This window comes from Centropristis striata, chromosome 22, assembly GCF_030273125.1.
Source record: "Centropristis striata isolate RG_2023a ecotype Rhode Island chromosome 22, C.striata_1.0, whole genome shotgun sequence".
Taxonomy (NCBI): Eukaryota; Metazoa; Chordata; class Actinopteri; order Perciformes; family Serranidae; genus Centropristis; species Centropristis striata.
In genome coordinates this window covers 4,502,005-4,521,241 of record NC_081538.1, presented here as the reverse complement: position 1 = coordinate 4,521,241, position 19,237 = coordinate 4,502,005, and the positions used below count along the sequence as shown (strand labels likewise).

The 19,237-nt window shown below is 37.5% G+C and overlaps 1 protein-coding gene across 1 annotated transcript in view; it reads left to right on the top strand.

The window, feature by feature from the left end:
* Window positions 1-18,197, top strand: part of ube2h (ubiquitin-conjugating enzyme E2H (UBC8 homolog, yeast)) — a 30,626-nt gene extending 12,429 nt beyond the window's left edge. Inside the window, exons 2-7 of the mRNA XM_059325693.1 lie at window positions 5,757-5,833; window positions 7,825-7,899; window positions 8,002-8,041; window positions 10,656-10,708; window positions 12,455-12,583; window positions 13,422-18,197. Of these exons, the coding sequence (XP_059181676.1) occupies window positions 5,757-5,833; window positions 7,825-7,899; window positions 8,002-8,041; window positions 10,656-10,708; window positions 12,455-12,583; window positions 13,422-13,546 (499 nt within the window). The 3' untranslated portion in view covers window positions 13,547-18,197. The remainder of the gene's footprint in view (window positions 1-5,756; window positions 5,834-7,824; window positions 7,900-8,001; window positions 8,042-10,655; window positions 10,709-12,454; window positions 12,584-13,421) is intronic.
* The last annotated feature ends 1,040 nt before the right edge of the window (window positions 18,198-19,237 follow it).

Genomic DNA, 19,237 nt, shown 5'->3' with positions numbered 1-19,237 from the left:
GAAAGTCTTGCAGTGACATGGTGTTAACACAGGACACTGTGTTGCTGGTACAGTTCAGGTTGTTTTTGGGTTTTCTGAAAAAAGCAATGAGGATGTGTGTGTGTTTGTTCCTCTGGATTGATTGGGCTCTGTGTATCAGATTGCAAGTGTGTGTAAAAGGATATTGACCTGGTGCTATCCACAGATTATGACTTATCTATACTAATCCAAGGTGGGGGGATGGACAGATTGTGGAAACCATGCTGGTTAGATGACAATGAGTGAGTTTGAATGTTCATTAATTTATTATTATTGTAAGACATCCCATAGATAAATATGTGGATTGATCAGGAACTACTTTCATTGGTTTATATAGCTTTTTGATTATGTTACTGATAGATACTTTCGATTTTCTTTTCTTTCACTCTGATGTTTATATGCCAAAGCATAGCAGTTACAGAAGCAAATGCCAGTTTAAACATTCAAGCAGATTAATTATTTCATTATCCAAACTATTCGGTGATTCATGTCATTGTCAGTTTTTTTTTTTTTTTTTGCATTGGTCATAAAACTTAATGACTTCACTTGACTGGAATTTAGACACGGCAGCACTTAAGCACAATATTATGATGCGTGTAAACCGCTGTACAACCCAATTTCTGTCCTACATTCACGTCAGCTATTTGAATGAAACCAATTTGTCTTTGTCTCCCTTCGTAATACAATGTGTCGTGTCACCTCTCCTTACAAGCCCTAAACAAAAAGACAATGCAGCACATAGTTAATTGGTATATACTGAATGCCCTGCCTATCCAGTTTCATGACCGTCCACTTATCTTTTTCTTTCTTTCTCTGGTAGCTCTTTGTCAACTACACTCTCAATACATCTTCCTCTCCATCAAAGTGTTGAGAATTTACAGGCTCTACCAGGAACTCCCTCCAGTTTTAACAGACCTGCCAAACTCCTTCATGAGGGGAGGGAGCTGCTTTTGACAGTGACTTGTAGTTTTTTATTGGGTGGAAGGAATGAGTGCTTGGAGGTTTCCGTCTACTGGTATTGAACAAGAGGTGAATAAGACCATTGTGTCATATTGACATGGAAGATGACCAGTGTCCTATCAAAGTGAATGTAAAGTTTGAGGATTGGACTTTATTAAAGGAGAACTTTGGTATTTTTTCAACCTGGACACTGTTTTCCCCTGTTTTTGTGTCGATGTGACTAATGGGGACATTATGTCCACTAAAAGCGCTTGCCTTGTGATTGTAGGTGTCTGATAACATTATGAAAGACCCTACTGAAAAAAAAAATTCTTAACCTTTTGCTTTAATCTGCTCCGTTTGTTATTGTATCTGAGTCTTACTTGAGGAGAACCCTTATTCTGAATTCTGAATATTTGGCTCCAACAGGTCCTGCCCTTTACAATATAGGCATTCTGGTCACAGCACCCACAGGAACACCACTAGTATCCCCAGATTCACGGTCTTGCAGCAGCTGGTTCATCCTCCTCTGCTCTGTCCTATCAAATTTAGTCCACAGTGTTGAAATCATCTAAATATTCACCCATGACATTGAAAATCTTTCAGATAACAGCTATGCTTTCTGTACTGCCAGGCACTCCAACTCTCACTCATGCACCGTTGTCCCCACTAGTCACTTGCACACAAAAACAAAATAGGATCTAGGTTAAAAAATACTGAAGTTCCCCTTTAAGACACAGATAAGAGGAGATGAGTGTTGAAGTTAGTCGTCAAAGCAAACAAAACGAAACATTTTTAACCTAGGGGGTCTGTAAGGATTGCCAGGGTATGTCTGTCTGTATGTATTAGAGGTGGGGGGGAAATCGATACAGCATAGTATCGCAATATTTTACGTTGCAATACTTTAACGATTCATGTTCGGCAAGTATCGCAATACTCACCACATCGCAAAATGCGTGACTCAAGTATCGTGATAAAATTGTATGGTGGGGCCTCTGGTGATTCCTAACTCTAGTATGTATGGTTACAGTTGGACACTGGAGGTGGTTATTTGTGACACCACAACTGAGCATACAAGTGATTTTCTTTTTGCTGTGCATCTTGTGTGCACATCATCATGTGAGTGTAGCAAAATGTGAGAAGTCAGTCAGAGCAATTTGAGCTATTCCCTTTAAGACCCCGACCTTTGCATTTCTGCATACTTGTAAAGTCTTGTAAAGTGAACTCCTGCTGCACAGCAAACGTGTAGTACTCATAAGTGTTAACAAAATGTGTAAAAGGTAAACATAAGAATCTTATTTTGCACAGGTTGACCAGTTCTTCTCTTGCTTCTCAGTCAGTAGGGCTAATGTCAATTACCCTGCAGCATAATCAGTGTTGATTCCACCCCATTAATAGCTTATCCCCCACCCTGCCTTACTGCTGTCCTCCATAACATAACGCACACAGTCCATACCATCCCCCTCCTCAGCATTGCTTCCCTCTCTCCTGTGGTCATGAACACAACACTAGTTAGGTGCATAGGTGTCCTTACATCAAGGGCAGAATGTAAACATAATGCATGTAGTTTGATGTGTCCTTCTGGAATCTTCCTATTGTAAATAGCTAGTTGTTGTTTTTGCTGGCATGCTTTATAAGTATTCCCCTCCTGGTGTTAGTGGTATTTCATTCTGCAGTGGCCTTTGCATCAAAGAGCCTCAGAATGGCTTTTCTACTCTTAACACAAGTCAGAACAGAGAGCTTCCTCTTCTGTCTGACAATGACACATTTCCTTGCAGAAGCCAGGGATTCAGTCTGCTCTTCGCAGACTCAACCGGAGCTTAAAATAACCTCCAGTTTGATTTAACCCTTTGGGGGTCAGCGCTACAGCTAATGGGATACTCACTCAATCAGGATTGACGAGCCAGCTGCTACTGTGTGGCGTGGAAAAACTGAGTTTTATCCCATCTCTTGTACCTTCTGTCTCTAATGTGTTGCTTCAGTCTTTCATTCTCATTTATGATCATTTTCTTCTTTCTTTTCTCTCCAAGTCTCTCTCTGCTACAGTTTGATTTCTTGTGCCTCTGCTCACATGAAAGGGAAGTCATTTCCCTGTGGTGATTATGTGTTAGTGTGAAGATCAGAAAATAATCAGAGCGAGCGTACATTACATACTCATAGCTGTAATGTTGAAATTGCCATATAATGCACTGAATAAAAATAATCTAATGTTCCTTAGGGTTTGTTTTTGTTGTAATTATGTCTTTAACTGAAGTATAAACTAGACAAATTGATTGAATACAGGTTTTTATAAACATCTTGACTAGTTGTTGGGTATCCGTCTAAAATTAAACAGTTGGGTGAGGTGGCCCTTTTTTCTTTTTCTTTTTTGGAGTATCAAGATCCCATTTGAATGTTTGTCATGAACGACTTTGTCACAGTGTTGTTATTGCTCTCTCTCTGGAATCATGTAGTTTGGTGTCCAAGCATCTGGGCATCCAGATGTTTAGAGAATCTAAATTATCTTCAGTGTGTTGCATAGAGAGAGCTAGGTTAAACAAGTTTTTGAGAGCCCCTGCCTTGTCATAGATCACTAGAGCCCTGGTTAACTTCCTTTTAACTCATTGAGGCCTGAAAAATCGCTGGACGATTTTAAAATAAGCCTCTAATTTCTGGAAATTCTGGAAAAATTCTGGGGGAAAAAGTGTCAACTCTTCTACTAAATAATAGATTTTTCAGCCTCTGTAGCAGATAGAAATGAAATTCAAAAAGTATTTGAGAGCTTATACAAATATTACAAAACGACGTATCCGCTTTCCAGGCTTCAATGGGTTAAAATGCGCTAAGGTCATCTGATTACAAGTGGAAAGCCGGAACACATTGCCCTTTACACCTGTGCCTATCACGAGTCTCCCCGCCGCCAACTGTTCAGATTTTGATACTGTCTACCTCACTTCCGCTAGAGGTCAAAGAAAACACACTCTCATGTCATGTCAGCAGCTGTGTCGGTGTAGCTGGAGATATCTCTGTCAACCGAATCTAACATATCTGCTTGCATAGGACAGTTACAGAACACTTCATCCAACTTTGTTTATAAAATGGCAATGCATCAAGGTATGCATAAGGATGCATTGGCATTTACACTGCCACAAAAATATATGGTCAAATGTGTCCCATATCACCTTGGTTAGTGGTTTGAACGATTGGATCACAATGAGTCCGTTTACACCTGGTTTTAAAATGCATCTTGGCCGATCAGATCACAAGTGGTCAGGTCTTGGTGTAAATGGGGTCCAAGACCACAAACCACTTGTCGAGGTGGTCTAGGACACATTTCTTCACATATATTTGGTAGTGTAAACGCAAATGCATCCTGATGCATCACCAACAAAGACGTAACAGGAAAATAGATTATCAAAGCAGGCGGTGTGGTGGTTGTTTTGACGACAGAGCGCCAATGGTCGTAAAAATGGAGAGGAGTTATGACGTTACCAGGCAGTTTAGGATGGTATTGCTAGCAATATAGCTACTCGAGTTGTTGTTATTCGATGTAATAAATGTGTGCCGGGCAATTTCACCTTCTAGCAGAAGTGGCGAAGGTAGAAAGGAAAACTGAGCACAAGTGGTCAGCTGGACACAGGTGTAAACAGCGATGTGTCTCATCTGTTCGCTTGTGATCCAGTCGCCCAAGGGTCTATGTGTCTTGGTGTTTGTTTACTCTTAATTTCAGCGATGCCCATGTCCCATCACCAAAGACACAATTTAAAACACAGGGTCTGAGGTGCAAATTAAATGGTTAGGAATTAAATATATATTATTATTATTATTTAAAAAAAACAAACCGTGTACAACCACTGAATAGTAAATTGGTGCGACCTTACAGTTTACTGTAATCGGCACATACCTTGTCAGAGTGCTTGTCTCTGATTGGCTGGAGTGTTTGCTTATTTGGGTTAATGGAGCCACTCTGGTCAAGTATCTCATGCACTTTCATCTGAAAAAGGGGTTATTTCTTCCATTATTGTTCCACTATAGTAAATTATAAATGAGAGAACTACATGTACTGTATGTGAGACTAAAGTGTGTATGTCTCGGATGGTGGAGGATTTTCCACATGCTTCATAACATGAGAAATTGATCCTTCCAAACAAAGTTGTTTTTCTATAACTCTTGCATTGTAATGCTAGAAAAGGGCCAATGTGGCTATTACATTGTCAGTGTTGTATTGTTGGTGGTAATATAAACTTGCAGAATCTCTGGGACTCTTTGTAAGGACATGGACTTCTGTGATATGTTCCTCAGTGGGTACTTGTGAGCGACTATTGGAGGAAGACTTGCTTGGTTCTAAAGCATGGGTGAATTTGATCCGTGTGCATGTTTTTTTGGCCTGCATTCTTCTCATTCAGTCCGGAGATATTAATTCAACGCGCAGGATGACAAATTGGCGCGAAGCTATCGATTGTCATTGAAAGTGAGGCTCCAGGACTAGGGGTCAGAAGAGAATCCAAGTGTAATTTTCCTGCATTGATTTGTTTTCATTATCTGTCCAAAGCTATCATCGCTCTCTTTAGTTTTCATAACTCTGCATGATATGAAAGAATGATGTTGGTTGTGAGAGAGAGGAGAAAGTCAGACTCTGTCTATTGTCTTCTTCGCAAAAAATCAGGTGATAATGTGTTCCACTGGAAACGACCGCTGCTGATTTAACATTTCATAGAGGCCAAATTGTTAGTTATCCTGAATATTACTCTGAAATTTTTCTTTATTATAGTTTATGTGTATGCGGTCCTGTGAAGGTGTTGTCCTTAACCGCCTTTCAGCATCGAGAGCAAGCATGAAGTCACCATCCTCAGTGGACTCAACGAATTTGTAGTGAAGTTTTTCGGACCACAAGGAAGTAAGTGTTCCCCTTTTTGAATAATATTTTTTGTCCTGACACATTTAAGTTTCATTAAGTTTCCTCATTTTTTGCTGAACCCTCATTCGAGCGAATTAACATGCTCCAGAATGCGGCCGTAGGTTTAAAAGGTGTCCTCTCATCTCGGTTCCAAGAAATATGCAACAAATTAATGAATCAGTGTGTAGGATTTAGAGGGATCAATTTGCAGTAACCGAATATAAACTTCATACCAATGTTGTGAATAGTGTGAAATCAGTATTTTGTTTACATTAGCTTACAATGAGCCTTTTATATTTACATATGGAGTAGGTCCACTTTGACAGAGCTTCCTATGTTTGCAGTGGTGGAAAGTACATAAACTCTTTTTCCATTTTTCAATTTCCCTTTTATGTAACTTAATACGTATACACTACATTTTGAGGCAATATTGTACTTCAACTCCCCTACGTTCAGCTGACAGTTACTTTTATAGCTCAAGATTTAACATAAAAAAACATAATCAATTTAAAATGATTAGCCGTTTTTTGCCCTACATTGGGAAAATTAAACTGCTGCTTACATAAATGCATCAATAGTAATAATTCAATAATATATTTGGAATATATATATATATATATATATATATATATATATATATATATATATATATATATATATATATATATATATATATATATATATATATATATATATATGTATGTATATATATATATATGTGTGTATGTATATATGTATGTGTGTATGTGTATGTATGTATGTGTATATATATGTGTGTGTGTGTGTGTGTGTGTGTGTGTGTATGTATATATATGAATATATATATGTGTGTGTGTGTATATATGTATGTATCTATGTATGTGTATATATGTATGTATGTGTGTATATATATATATATATATATATATATATATATATATATGTGTATATGTATATAGGGAGAAAAAAAAATGATGCTGACACTTTTGTTCTCTTACTTTGAATGCAGGACTTTAACTTGTAGTGGAGTAATTTCACAATCTGATATTAGTACTTTTATTTTAAGTAATGATCTGAATACTTTTTTCCACCACTGCATGTTTCCATAGTAACCCAAAACAGACAAACAATACACCTGCTCTTGCTCTTGCAAACTGATAATCTGACCACATTTGATGTCTGTTAAAAAGTTTAAACAGATCACGAAGAAACAATGAAAGTTGTCCTGAGGACATTCAGCTCAGGAATTCCATCAATCTCCTGCATGGAACATAAAGAGAAGTTCAGTCCACTGTAACAGCAATGTAAAATGGATTGAAACCAGGCCTGAGGCAACACAGTGTAAAACAGAGGAGTCAGGCTTGAGGGGAATTTGGATGAGGAGAGTGGCCTCATCAGCAGGAAATACTTACTTCGCATGCTATTCGCAACATCTGTCGCACTAAAACCACTGCAACCTACGCATCAGTAAAGAGAGGAAGTGGGTGTTTGACCCTGTTTATGAAGCCTCGTAACTATGCCAAATAAAATGGCACTGTTGTTAGACCACATGTGTGTGTACACTCATGCTCACCACCATTCATTCTCAACAAGTGTTTTTTTTTCAGTCATCCATGTGCTGTTCAGGTTCAGTAGGGCATTTAAGGGTCCTGTTACACACTGCAACTCTCAGAGAGCACCACACACTCACACAATCTCGTTCTCTTGCTCTTTGATGTCAGTGTATTATATGAAGTGATTTGGAAGTAAAGAATTCCCCTGGGCTGAAATACATTACTGCATAAGATAAAAGAAAATAGCAAAGGGAAGCGGTATGTGTCGCTCATTTCTCAAGTGGCTCTCCCTCTGTTGTGCTTCTGCGAGAGGAGAAAGGAGTGCAGAAAATTGATATAACCCTACACTGTCTAAATCCATTGGAGTGCATAAAGGATGAAATATGATGTTCAGTGGAATGAAAGTCTCTCCACAGTGTTCTCTCATTATTTTTTTGTGTCTCCCCTTCTCATACACAGCACCGTACGAGGGAGGCGTGTGGAAGGTGCGAGTAGATCTTCCTGACAAATATCCTTTCAAATCGCCATCAATAGGTAGGAGCGCTACTTTCACATGAGAGATGATACAATCAGATTTTTTTCGGGGCGTTCTACTTCACTTTTCTAACACTTTTTTTTATTCCTTTGCTTTTTCAGGATTCATGAACAAGATTTTTCATCCCAACATTGACGAAGCGTAAGTTGAATTCAGTTGTTTCAATTGTCAATATTCATTGGATATTAAGGCCTTATTCCCTACTTTTTTTCTGTACTTCTTTTTTGTGAAGCCTTGATGTAAAAAAAAAAAAAAAAAAAAAGAAGAAAAAAATATCAACTTATGTTGTGACCCACACTTTTAACTTTTATGAGACACCAGTTTTGGCAAAAATCACACAACTATTGAACCCAGCCTAGCTCTTTGTTTTCTTTCGGCCCATTAATCCACTGTTTTAAAAAAACCAGATCCTCTGAAGGACACTGTCTGTGAAGGTTGGTCTCTGGGAGGACCTGATGGACAGGCTAAACCAGTACCTCCTCCCCAAAAAGGACAGTGTAGTCTCACAAGGACGAAAAATAATAATAGTGCATTCAGGCAGTTCTCATCAGTTTTTCAATTATCACCAGGAAACAACTGACAAGGTAAATAGCAGTAGGTAAACTGGGGCAAGTTCTATGTTAGCCATGTTTACAGTGCAAGTAGTGACAATTCAATTTAACACACATTGACAACAGGCAAATATTGTATAAGGTAAATTGTAAATAAATAAATAAATATATCTATATATATATTATATTTTTTGTGTGTATATATATATGTGTGTGTGTGTATGTATATATATATATATATATATATATATATATATATATATGTATGTATATATATATATATATATATATATATATATATGTGTATGTGTACAAAACATTATTATTATTATATATTATCCCAAATACCAATATATCCACATTACTCCTGAAATTGAATGAAGGAATCTGGTATTGTTTAGTTTAAGTTAACATGAACTCGATAAAGAATTGGGTGCTTTGGACTGGGGACCCCAATACATTGTTTTGTTTTTTTAAGCACTAATTTAAACAGAAACCGAGAACTGTTATGAAGTCATTAGTAACAAATCTCTTGACATTGTTATTAAAAGAAAACAACTGGACTGACAGAATCATGCACCTGTGTATGATAGGAAGTACACCTCAGGCTCTGCTATTATGATTTTAATGCAACTACCTAGTATTTTCAACATGATCACATGATATTTCACAACTTGACAAGAAGCTGCCAGATTTAGTTACTTTTCAGGTTGAGATTTAACATAAAAAAACATGATTAAATTAAAATGATTACACATGTTTATTCATTAAACCTCATATGTGCTGCCCACTGCTCCTTGCATGGTGTGTTCACTTGTGTGTAAAAAAGGATGGGTTAAATGCAGAGGTTGAATTTCCCCTTTGTGGCATTAATAAAGTAATCTTCTTCTTCTTCTTCTTCTTCTTCTTCTAAGTAGTTAGAATTAGCCCTACCTTGACAAAATTAAAATGCTGCTTATATGAATGCATCAATAATAATCCACTAATATATTTGGAATATATAAAACAATTTGCATAACAAGTACTTTTACTTTTGATGCTTTAAGTACATTTTGATGCTGATACTTTTGTACTTTTACTTAAGATTTTGTATGCAGGGCTTTAACTTAGTGGAGTGTGGCAGTAGCGGAGTAATTTGACAGTGTGGTATTAGTACTTTTACTTACTTACTTAAGTAAATAATCTTAATACTTTTCCAAACCAATGTATTAGGGCTAGGCGATATGGACCGAAAGTCATATCCCGATATATTTAGGCTGAATATGGATATCCGATATATATCCACATATTTTTATCACAAAGTGAGAGCAAATGTTCAGTCAAAGTCAAATATGACATGTCACAAGTAGTTTTATTCAAACCGTTTATTTCAGTGAACATAAATAGTGTAGAACAACAGGAGTACTTTTTTTTCAAATCAAAGCTCCATAAAGTGCACATTTAAATAAAAAAAATCTTAAATAAAAATAGCCTATGAAATAAAGTAGGCCAATCTTTTTCTGAAATAAATATATTTATGTGAGAAAAGAATAACAAATATTAAAAAAGAACTAAATATGACACACCCTAGTAAGGGCAGCATTTATATATAAAGAAATAATTTTTTTTAACTATATCGATATATGTGATATGGTCTAATATATCGATATATCTTTTATATCAATATATATCGCCCAGCCCTATACCATACCATACATTACGATACCACATACGTTTTCATTCGTTCAAGAAATTTACAGACAGGTTAAACGTACATGAGACACTTTCCAAAGATGTACAAAACATATCAACAGTCGTGACAAGCAGGATTGCAAAATTCCGTGAATTTTCAAAGTTGAAATCTTTCCATGGGAATTTATGGGAATAAACAGAAATGCATGGCAATAAAACGGTTGAAGATAATAATAATATTATTGAAGATTTGCCCTTAACGGGGAACTTAAATATAGTTTTTGTTGTTCAATGAAAGAATTGATTGTTCAATAAAATAATTAAAACTTGATAAAGTTCTACTTACGAATAAATCCATTCAATATAAGCATTTATATATAAAGAAAGAAAAAAAATTGAACAATATATTGATATACGCGATGTGTTCTAATTCCATATCAAATTTAAAACTATATCTATATATTGCTCAGCCCTACAATGTACATCACCCATGTACTCTGTGCCTTGAACTCCATTTCTTCTTGCTTTCCCAGGTCAGGGACCGTGTGCTTAGATGTCATCAACCAGACATGGACAGCCCTTTATGGTGAGTGTCCCGACTGTGTGTCCATATTAAGTTTCCCCTCAGGGGTCTGTGTGATTATGTGTGAAGAACTTGACACAGTGCCATGAGCACCAGAAAGGTGACTGCGGGCCCCTCGCTAGCAAGTGTGGCCACGTTAGGCAGAGGTGGCCCTAATCTACTTACTGAGGGGACAAGTGAACACTAATGAGGTAATACCCTCAGCCAGCAAGGTCGCAAAACATTCACCTTCGACAGGAATGATTTAGTGTCTGTCAGCTGTGAGAGACAGGGACACGCTCACATGATTGTACTTACTGTTTGTCACCCAGTTGCTCTTCTCACTGTCACCGCGTGTCCCCATGCCCTTCTCCCTATTTCCCCATTAATTCGTCATTACAGCCCCGTCCACATGGTTAGGATAGCTGTTGAGCAATATAAATGGCTTTACAGTGATATCCATAGCAGATGTTTCACCATCCCTGCCTGTTGATTTTCAATGGTGTTCTGGATATGACTCTGAGGCAACCAACAAGTTGTTGGGATATAAAGAGGAAAAGATTTGCCAATAAATATCAATGTCAAGTGAGGCCTGTTTTCAGCCCCTTGCCAGAATTACATTTGTGTCATTTTATCTTTTGTTGTGTACTCGCATAAAATACTGCTGAGTGAAAATCAGATTGGACAAACATTAAAAGAACAGACCAATCAACCAAGCATTGTCTGTAATTATTCTTTACAAAGCCAGAGGGAACAAAGGCAGCTGATTAAATCACCCAAACATGATAATACTGTACAATGCACTGTAGGAAAGTGTTTGTTTTTCCAACTTGAATGGGCCCCACAGTGCCACCTAGGAGATGAGAGCAGAACTGCAGGTTTTTTCCACTAGGCCTCGGCTCTGAGAGAAAGCTGAGGCCTGCTAGCAGAGAGCTAGTGAAAGGGATTAGTGTGCTTCAAGCCTCTGTGAGACTATCAGGCTGAGGACTTTACATTTATGGTCTTGTTGCTAACATGTACACTTTACATCTAACTTTCATGTTTTCAGGTAAGGCCTATGCTTGAACTTGGAATATATAGTGCTTGAAAAGTGCTCAATTTTCCAACATAGTCTGGTGTTACAGTGTATCCACACAGTCACTGATATGAACCAAAAATCTTTTAATATTAGAAATGAAACAATCATATTTGTTTGTTTGTCTCCTGGCATCTCACACCAGACCCTCACCACAATGACAAAGTAATAAATGAATGAGTTGCCATGAGAACTAATCCTTTTTTATGTAAATATGTAGATATTTCCCAAATTAAAGTGTTCTCCCTTGATCAACTGATCATTTTGTTCATTTGATCATTTTTGTTGTTTGATAAGCTTCATATTTCACTGTTTTGTTTAATGATTTAAAGGTTGTCTGTTCTTTGATACCATGAAAGATTTTTTTTAAAACTTCTCTTCTTGTGTTCAGTTGTCATTCAAAGCTAGAGAATCCTCTGTTGATCATTTACTTTGGAAATGAGCAAACATTAAATAATCACGATTAAAACAAACAAGGCCACCATGAACAGCTGGTAAAATAAACAAAATGACAAAGTACATTGATAACTGTGTATGAATCCATTCTGTGAACCTAATTGTTTTTATAGCAACAATTTATATGTGATCATAACGGCTCGGAGGAATTGCATACTTTTGGTTTATCTTGAAAGTGCTTGCTGATTGAACCCAGTAGAATTGTTTCTGACTTAGTGAACTGTTGCCTTCTTCCACAGATCTGACCAACATCTTTGAGTCGTTCCTGCCGCAGCTGCTGGCTTACCCAAACCCCATCGACCCCCTGAATGGAGATGCAGCTGCCATGTACCTTCATCGGCCAGAGGAGTACAAGCAGAAAATCAAAGGTTCAAACTAATAAAAATAAAGTATTAAGTATAAAGTATTAAAACGTCCTCAGCCCGGCACCTTAACATCTACATTTTGCTTAAGTTTCTCCAGCTAGACTAGCCTTTGATTCCAAACCTCCTGAGGTATTTCTTTGGTGTCCAGCCTCTCATTTCAGTTCAGTTCACTTTATTGTCAAGTATGCCACATAAACACATGACACAGATGAAATTGCTGTCCTCTCGGACCCACGGTGCAAACAAGCAAAACAACAATACAGACATTCAAATAGTGCAAAAATATATATAAATAATAAAGTACATAGTACAAGTAAATAATTGCACTTAGCTGCATTCTGACAAAGTCATATTAATAAATGCTCATTATTACTTATTAGTAAGTCAATCAATATGTGCTGTGTGTGAGTCTGAGTGTGTGTTTGTGTGCGTGCATGACTAAATGCATGTGTGTGCATGTTTGTGTATGTATACTTACAGATGTGTATGTGGGGGAGGGAGGGGTGGGTTTTGTCATTTTTATTGTCTGTTTTTATTCTTATTTTTTTTGTAAAGCACTTGTTGCATTTTTATGTATGAAAAGCACTATATAAATTTTGATTGTTTGATTGATTGATGGTAATGCTGGTAGGCTAATTTAGACTTGGTCGGCTGTTACATCGCTCAAAATAAGGTTTGCGGATATTTCTCTTTTTTATGTCCAACAATGGCTCCGTTGTTATTAAAGGTAAAAGCCGACCCCTGCTTTAGAAGATTAGATTATTTCACACAAGTCATTCTGATCAACTATTCCCGTCTGACCATGCTCACTGTTTTTTTTTTCCCCCTCTCTGTTTTTCAGAGTACATCCAGAAATATGCAACAGAGGAGGCGCTGAAGGAGCAGGAAGAGGGTGCAGGCGACTCTTCATCTGAAAGCTCCATGTCTGATTTCTCAGAAGACGAGGCCCAGGACATGGAGTTGTAGTGATAGGAGGGCTCCCCCATCCCGCCTCCTCCTTTAACCCCCCACAGAGACTATATTTGATTTCCTAACCATGAGAAAGCAGACTTATAATATTCATATTTAAACAAGTTGATTTTTTTATTATTATTATTACTACTAAACAAGGATTTTTATGGATATCTAGCCTTTGGTGTGTTTGACAGACACCCCTCCCATTCTGTAGCTGTTTCTCCCTGCACAGATGTCGCCATTGCTTTCACACTCTCTCTCCCCACGTTTTTAAGGTGTGTCACGTAGGCGTAGACAGGAAATCGCCCCGCAAACATCTCATTTCTTTACTCAAATTTCACTTTTTTAAAACATAAAAAGTAAATATGTTTTGACCTGAATCCTAATTTCCTTTCATTTTCCACAAAGCTAATTGATTCTGACAAACATTTAGCTTGTTGCTCCGCTACAGAGCTGCTATGGTCTTGCTTGCCTCGGTGTACAGGTCTACAATACGATCCTGTAGTCAAGACAGTGTTTTTAAGCCGCACAATCACACAGAAGGTGTCATAGCACACCTTATATAAAAAATACAAAAAGTGTAGTGCCAGTAGACACTCATAAATCAACCCTGAATGCTTCCTAAGCATATCTTTTTCTACATATTGATTGAGACATGTCAGCAAAAAAATGTACCTTTCTTTCTCATTTACTTCAGATTCTACCTTGACATGTTACGAAACTTTTTGTTACTTTTTGTAAACTTGCTGCAGCTGCCTGTCTACATGTGCCGCTGTGCAGTTCAAAATAAATGCTAAAGAAGGCCAGGTCTTGGAAAACAAATGAATTAAATACATGCCTCGTTACAGAGTGAGTGACAATGTGGTGACAAAGGTGCGTCGGGTGCTTTCGGTGTTGATTTATGGAACGTACACTAGCTGCACAAACTGTGTGGAAGGATCGTGCACAAAGGCAGTGAAGACAGAAGTGGCATTTGTGGAGTTTCTGGTCAGAGTCAGTTGGTATGATGGGAACTGGAAGTAGATCAGAGCTACCCTTTAACCATCTAACTATATGAATTTAATTTTTCATGCAGCTCGCTCTGTCAGGAGAAGCATCAAACACATTCTAACTGTGCAGGATGCCACTGGCTTTCAATCACCTTTCCCGCTTTAAAAAACAACAACTTTGTAACAATATTATTGGTCAAGAACAACTTTTCAGGTAGAGAAAGAATGTAATTATCACCGTTCCTGGTGAATTTAGAAAACCAGCACCAAAGTCAAGTTTTAATTTAAGCGAAAAAAAAGCAACAAAAATGGTTATATGGTTATTGAGTGGATCTGAGTAAAAATGAAGTGATTTATTGAATATTCCGGTTTGTGTAGTATCGGTCCTCCTCACATTCCACTGTTACCTGGAGTTTGCTCCCATGCATGCCCCTCATCTTGGTCTGACCTGTGGTATGTCCCCCGGCTGCATCAACTGGACTCCCACACTTTATGTCTGCCTACAAGGATCTCTATTAGGAGCACTAGTTTGAAGAAAATTACAAAATAAGAGCCTAATGTATGACATTTTAGGCTTATATTAATTTTGCGTTGAGGGGAAATTCATATGTCCAGATTTGATCTTATCTAAAACAAAACTGGTGTTATTCATTGTTGATTCAAAGTGACGGGATGAGATGTAAATCCTTGATGTGTGGGAAGAAATTGCAATTGCAGCTTTGACTTTTGGCTGTTTTTTTTCCGTCTTTTGTTTCCTGTATTTTTTTTTTCTCCTTTTGCCCGATGGGGGGGTCAACACGTTTGGATTTTTATTTTTTTTTATTTGTGTGTACAGCATCTACCTTGTACAGTGATAAGACACCTCTCTGTAGCCTCATGAAGAGTCAGCGTTGAACCCAAAACACTGACCGAGTGTTACTTGTCGAGGCTGACATGGCAGTCAAACTACCTAGAAAAACCTTGAAATGTATTCACTTCATAGATTGCAGTAAGAATCACTGGTTGCTTTGTGGCAGATTGTGGATCCTGAGTGGGAGATTCAAGGCCGAATCATACATAAAAAGGTCACCTTATCACCTCTGATCTCAACTCCCTCTTCTGTGCCTCATCACAAATCGAAGGGCGACCGTTAAAGAAGTCCCCAAAAACCATGTTTCCAAAAAGGCGTCAAGGTCAAAAACAACAAGAAAAGCACTTTTTTTTTTGTTTTGTTTTTTGGACACATCCTACTTTTAATCACCTCTTTCTGCAATGTGATTCTGTGCAAATTGTGATTTCACGTCTAAATTTCCACTTCTCTGTTGCAGATAAGGGGATTTACCCAGGGCTGTGGGTTTATTTGAGCTAACGTAGGATTGTTAGACTTTTCTGGCTCAGGTTTGAAACACAGTTTGGTTGTATCTTGCGTAGTGATTAACATTTTCACCCGGGACGTACTGAAAGGATGGAAATCATGCTAATATTTGTTGAGCTGTGTTTTTGACAGGATAGTTAGTTTTTCGCTGGGTGTTTGACTTCAACTAAACAACATTTGCTATATGGCTGTATTACAGATAGGGTTAGCTAGTTTGGTACCTGATAAAGCATTCATTGCTCATCTGATTTTTAGTTAGTGTCTGTTGTGCGGTTAATGTAAGATGCTCCATAGACATGCCTGCTTGTCTTCTTCTTGCAGATTCAGAGTTGTACAGATGAGTGTGAGTGATTTCAAACTTGGGTGATGTTTGACCTGTAGTGAGCCTGATAGATCTAACTGTACAGAAATCAAATGTGTGCTTCAGCCCTTTACTTGAGATTGGATTTTCTTCAAAAAACATGATGAAAAAAAAACATATACGCTCATAATTATCACCACATTTTGAATTGAACAGAGACACTTAGTTTGTTTTTTAATTTCCAACATTTATCTGAAGGCTGTTTAAAGCTATGGGATAATGATTTCTCTCATCCAGCCCAGGGAGGTTTTTTTGAATGTTAATGTCGGGGTTAGCTTCCAACAGGACGCAACCATTTTAACTTTTTGTGCTATTCAACATGTTCAAGGCAGTATAAAGCTATGTGAATGTTTTCATGTGTTCAGTGTTTGGGGTGACATTTGTGATCCACATCCACTCAAACAGAACAAACCTGCAAACTGTGTGCAGATCCCCACTCTCATAATTTGGCTTTTGTTTTCTCCTCTAAAGCTGCCTATAACTGTTTATTTATTCATTAAAGAGACCTCCTTTTTTTGTTTTTAATCTTGGTCGTGAAGCGCCGCTGTTTTAAGTTATGGATCAACTAAACTATCACACTGATGAGAACTTTTTTGTTTTAAGTCATTCAGATTGGAATCCTTGTTTTACTTTACATTTGTGCAGTATTGTACTTGAGTGCTGAAAATACAGTATATCCGAGTTGAGAATTGTAATAAAAATAGCACATTATGATGCAATGGTGCAACAGGGAACTAATGATATTTTTGTCTTTTTCAAAAACAAGACTTTTTTTGTGTTTGGGTAAAATCCTAGGTTTGATTTTCAGCATGATTTGAATCTGCTGGGCAATAAATTGATGATATACTCAGCTGTGGCCTGGTGATGCTCTGGTAAACATGACAACCATCTAATAATTTCAGTGCCCTCCCTTGTTCTCTCTCTTTTTTTTTTTAATGCTCTCCACATTTACTTATTCAAGGTCAAGAGAAATAATTACTGCCTTTGTGTTTCAGGTTGTCTTTAACCCCAGTCCAGAACTAAAGAAAATCAAACCAGTGAATGATTATGCTTCCCATTGCAACTTGAATTCTAAATTATTTTTTGAAAAAGTGTGGAAAAATATGTTTATTGTGCTTTTATTTAATTCCCTTTTGGCTTTCTCCCCTCCTCATCATCTGCTTTAAGACCACAGGTGTACAGATGTCTTAACTACCCACAGTTTTAAACAGCAACTCCACACAACACAACACAACCACATTAACATGATTGACTGGGCCTCAAATTTCTACCTGCAAGCCTGCAGAGAAGCTCCAGTCCAGAGCCATAGCCCCGCACCCGGACTCACACACTCCCCCCCTCACACCCTGCCGGATACAATAAGGAACGAAGGGCCTCAGCAAAGCGAATGGACTGCTGTCATTAATCCATAGACAGGACGTCCAGGGCCCGTCCTCCGTTTTTATCAGCACAGCTGCAGAGAGCCAGCACCCTGACCCTGTAATATCACCTCCCCCCTTCTGTGTTGACTGTGTCTCCTTGTGCACTTGCATGCTTCTGGTGTGGAGTCGAGGCTCGCTTGGTGCACACCTCCCATTCTGTCTTGTGCTTGTGTGGATTTGTGCCCCGTGCTGGCCGGCCTACTGCTGCCATCAGGGGATTTAGCAGGCACACACACACGGCATGGAAAATGGCAGGTTTTTTTTTTATAGAAACTATGTATTTGTTACCTAGTGTGTGATAACTTGAGGGTTAAAAAGTCAAAAGGTTTATTTTTTGTTTTGTTTTGAAAAGTCCATCCTTGGTCTTATTTTTATCACCCTCTTTGCCCTCCTCTTGTTTTTCTTTGCATTGTGAAGTGGGCATGCTTGTCAAAAAGACAAATGCTCTCTATTAATAGGCTTATAACCTCATAAATAGTTGTGTATAAAATAAACTGTTATAACTTCTTTTTTAATAAAACATTCAATGTGTATAAAAGGTCTTTGTCTGAGGTTGATGATTCCCATGTTACATCCAAATATAATATATACAGTGTGATCTGTTAAATCCTCAGTACAAAAAACATCAAAAGCATATGTTGCATATTTATACATGATTTCTTGACATCCTGTGTATATTTTCATGCTGCTTTTTCCTCTCCTTTTTCTGTTTCGTGCAAGTTGCAGCCTGTGGACCCTTATCTTATGATAGGTGTATGTCTAAATCTTCCTTAACTTTATCTCAGTGGGCTGACTTCCAGCTGTGTCACACTGTAAAAAATGTTTGTAGAAATGACAGTAAAACACTGTCAAATTACATCAGAAATGGGTCGTAAAATTGAACATTGTACATCACAGTAGTAGATACTTTTAATTACTGTCAATCAAAGAATAGCATAAAACTTTAAATTCTACTGTCATAAACTGTAGAAAACACACAGTTGTGCTGTAAAAATAAACAATTTTCATGTAAATATAATGGAGAAATACCATGATGACACAATTATCCTGAAAGTAATGGGATTATTCAGTATAAATTACAGTTTTTTTGCTGATATTTACATGTACATACGCTCACTGTATTTCTTACGGTGAAGTTCTGGCAACCACAGCTGCCGGTATTTTACCGTAAATTAAACTGATTTTTTTTTTTACAGTGCAGATGGCTGAAATATCCTCATCTGAATGTTTAAGGTGAACAACACTCTTACACTCCTCTCCGCTCACTTACAGAAATAATCATCAGATGAACTGATTATAACCATTGAATTTTATATATTTTAAGCCATGTTGGCAATATTTTAACCCTTTGATGCACAATATGGGTCTAAAGTGACCCGACTGAGGTTTTAATTTTCTATATTTTTGCAATAAATTAATTTCATCATTCAGTATTCCAGGTTTTCCTCAATCAATTTGTTTTTGATCATCATACATCCTAATTTTTTGTTTTTCATTTCTTACTTTTTGTATCAATACGCTTCTAATGCACAACATGGGTCAAAAAAGTCATTATGGGGGTATGGTGTGTATAATTTT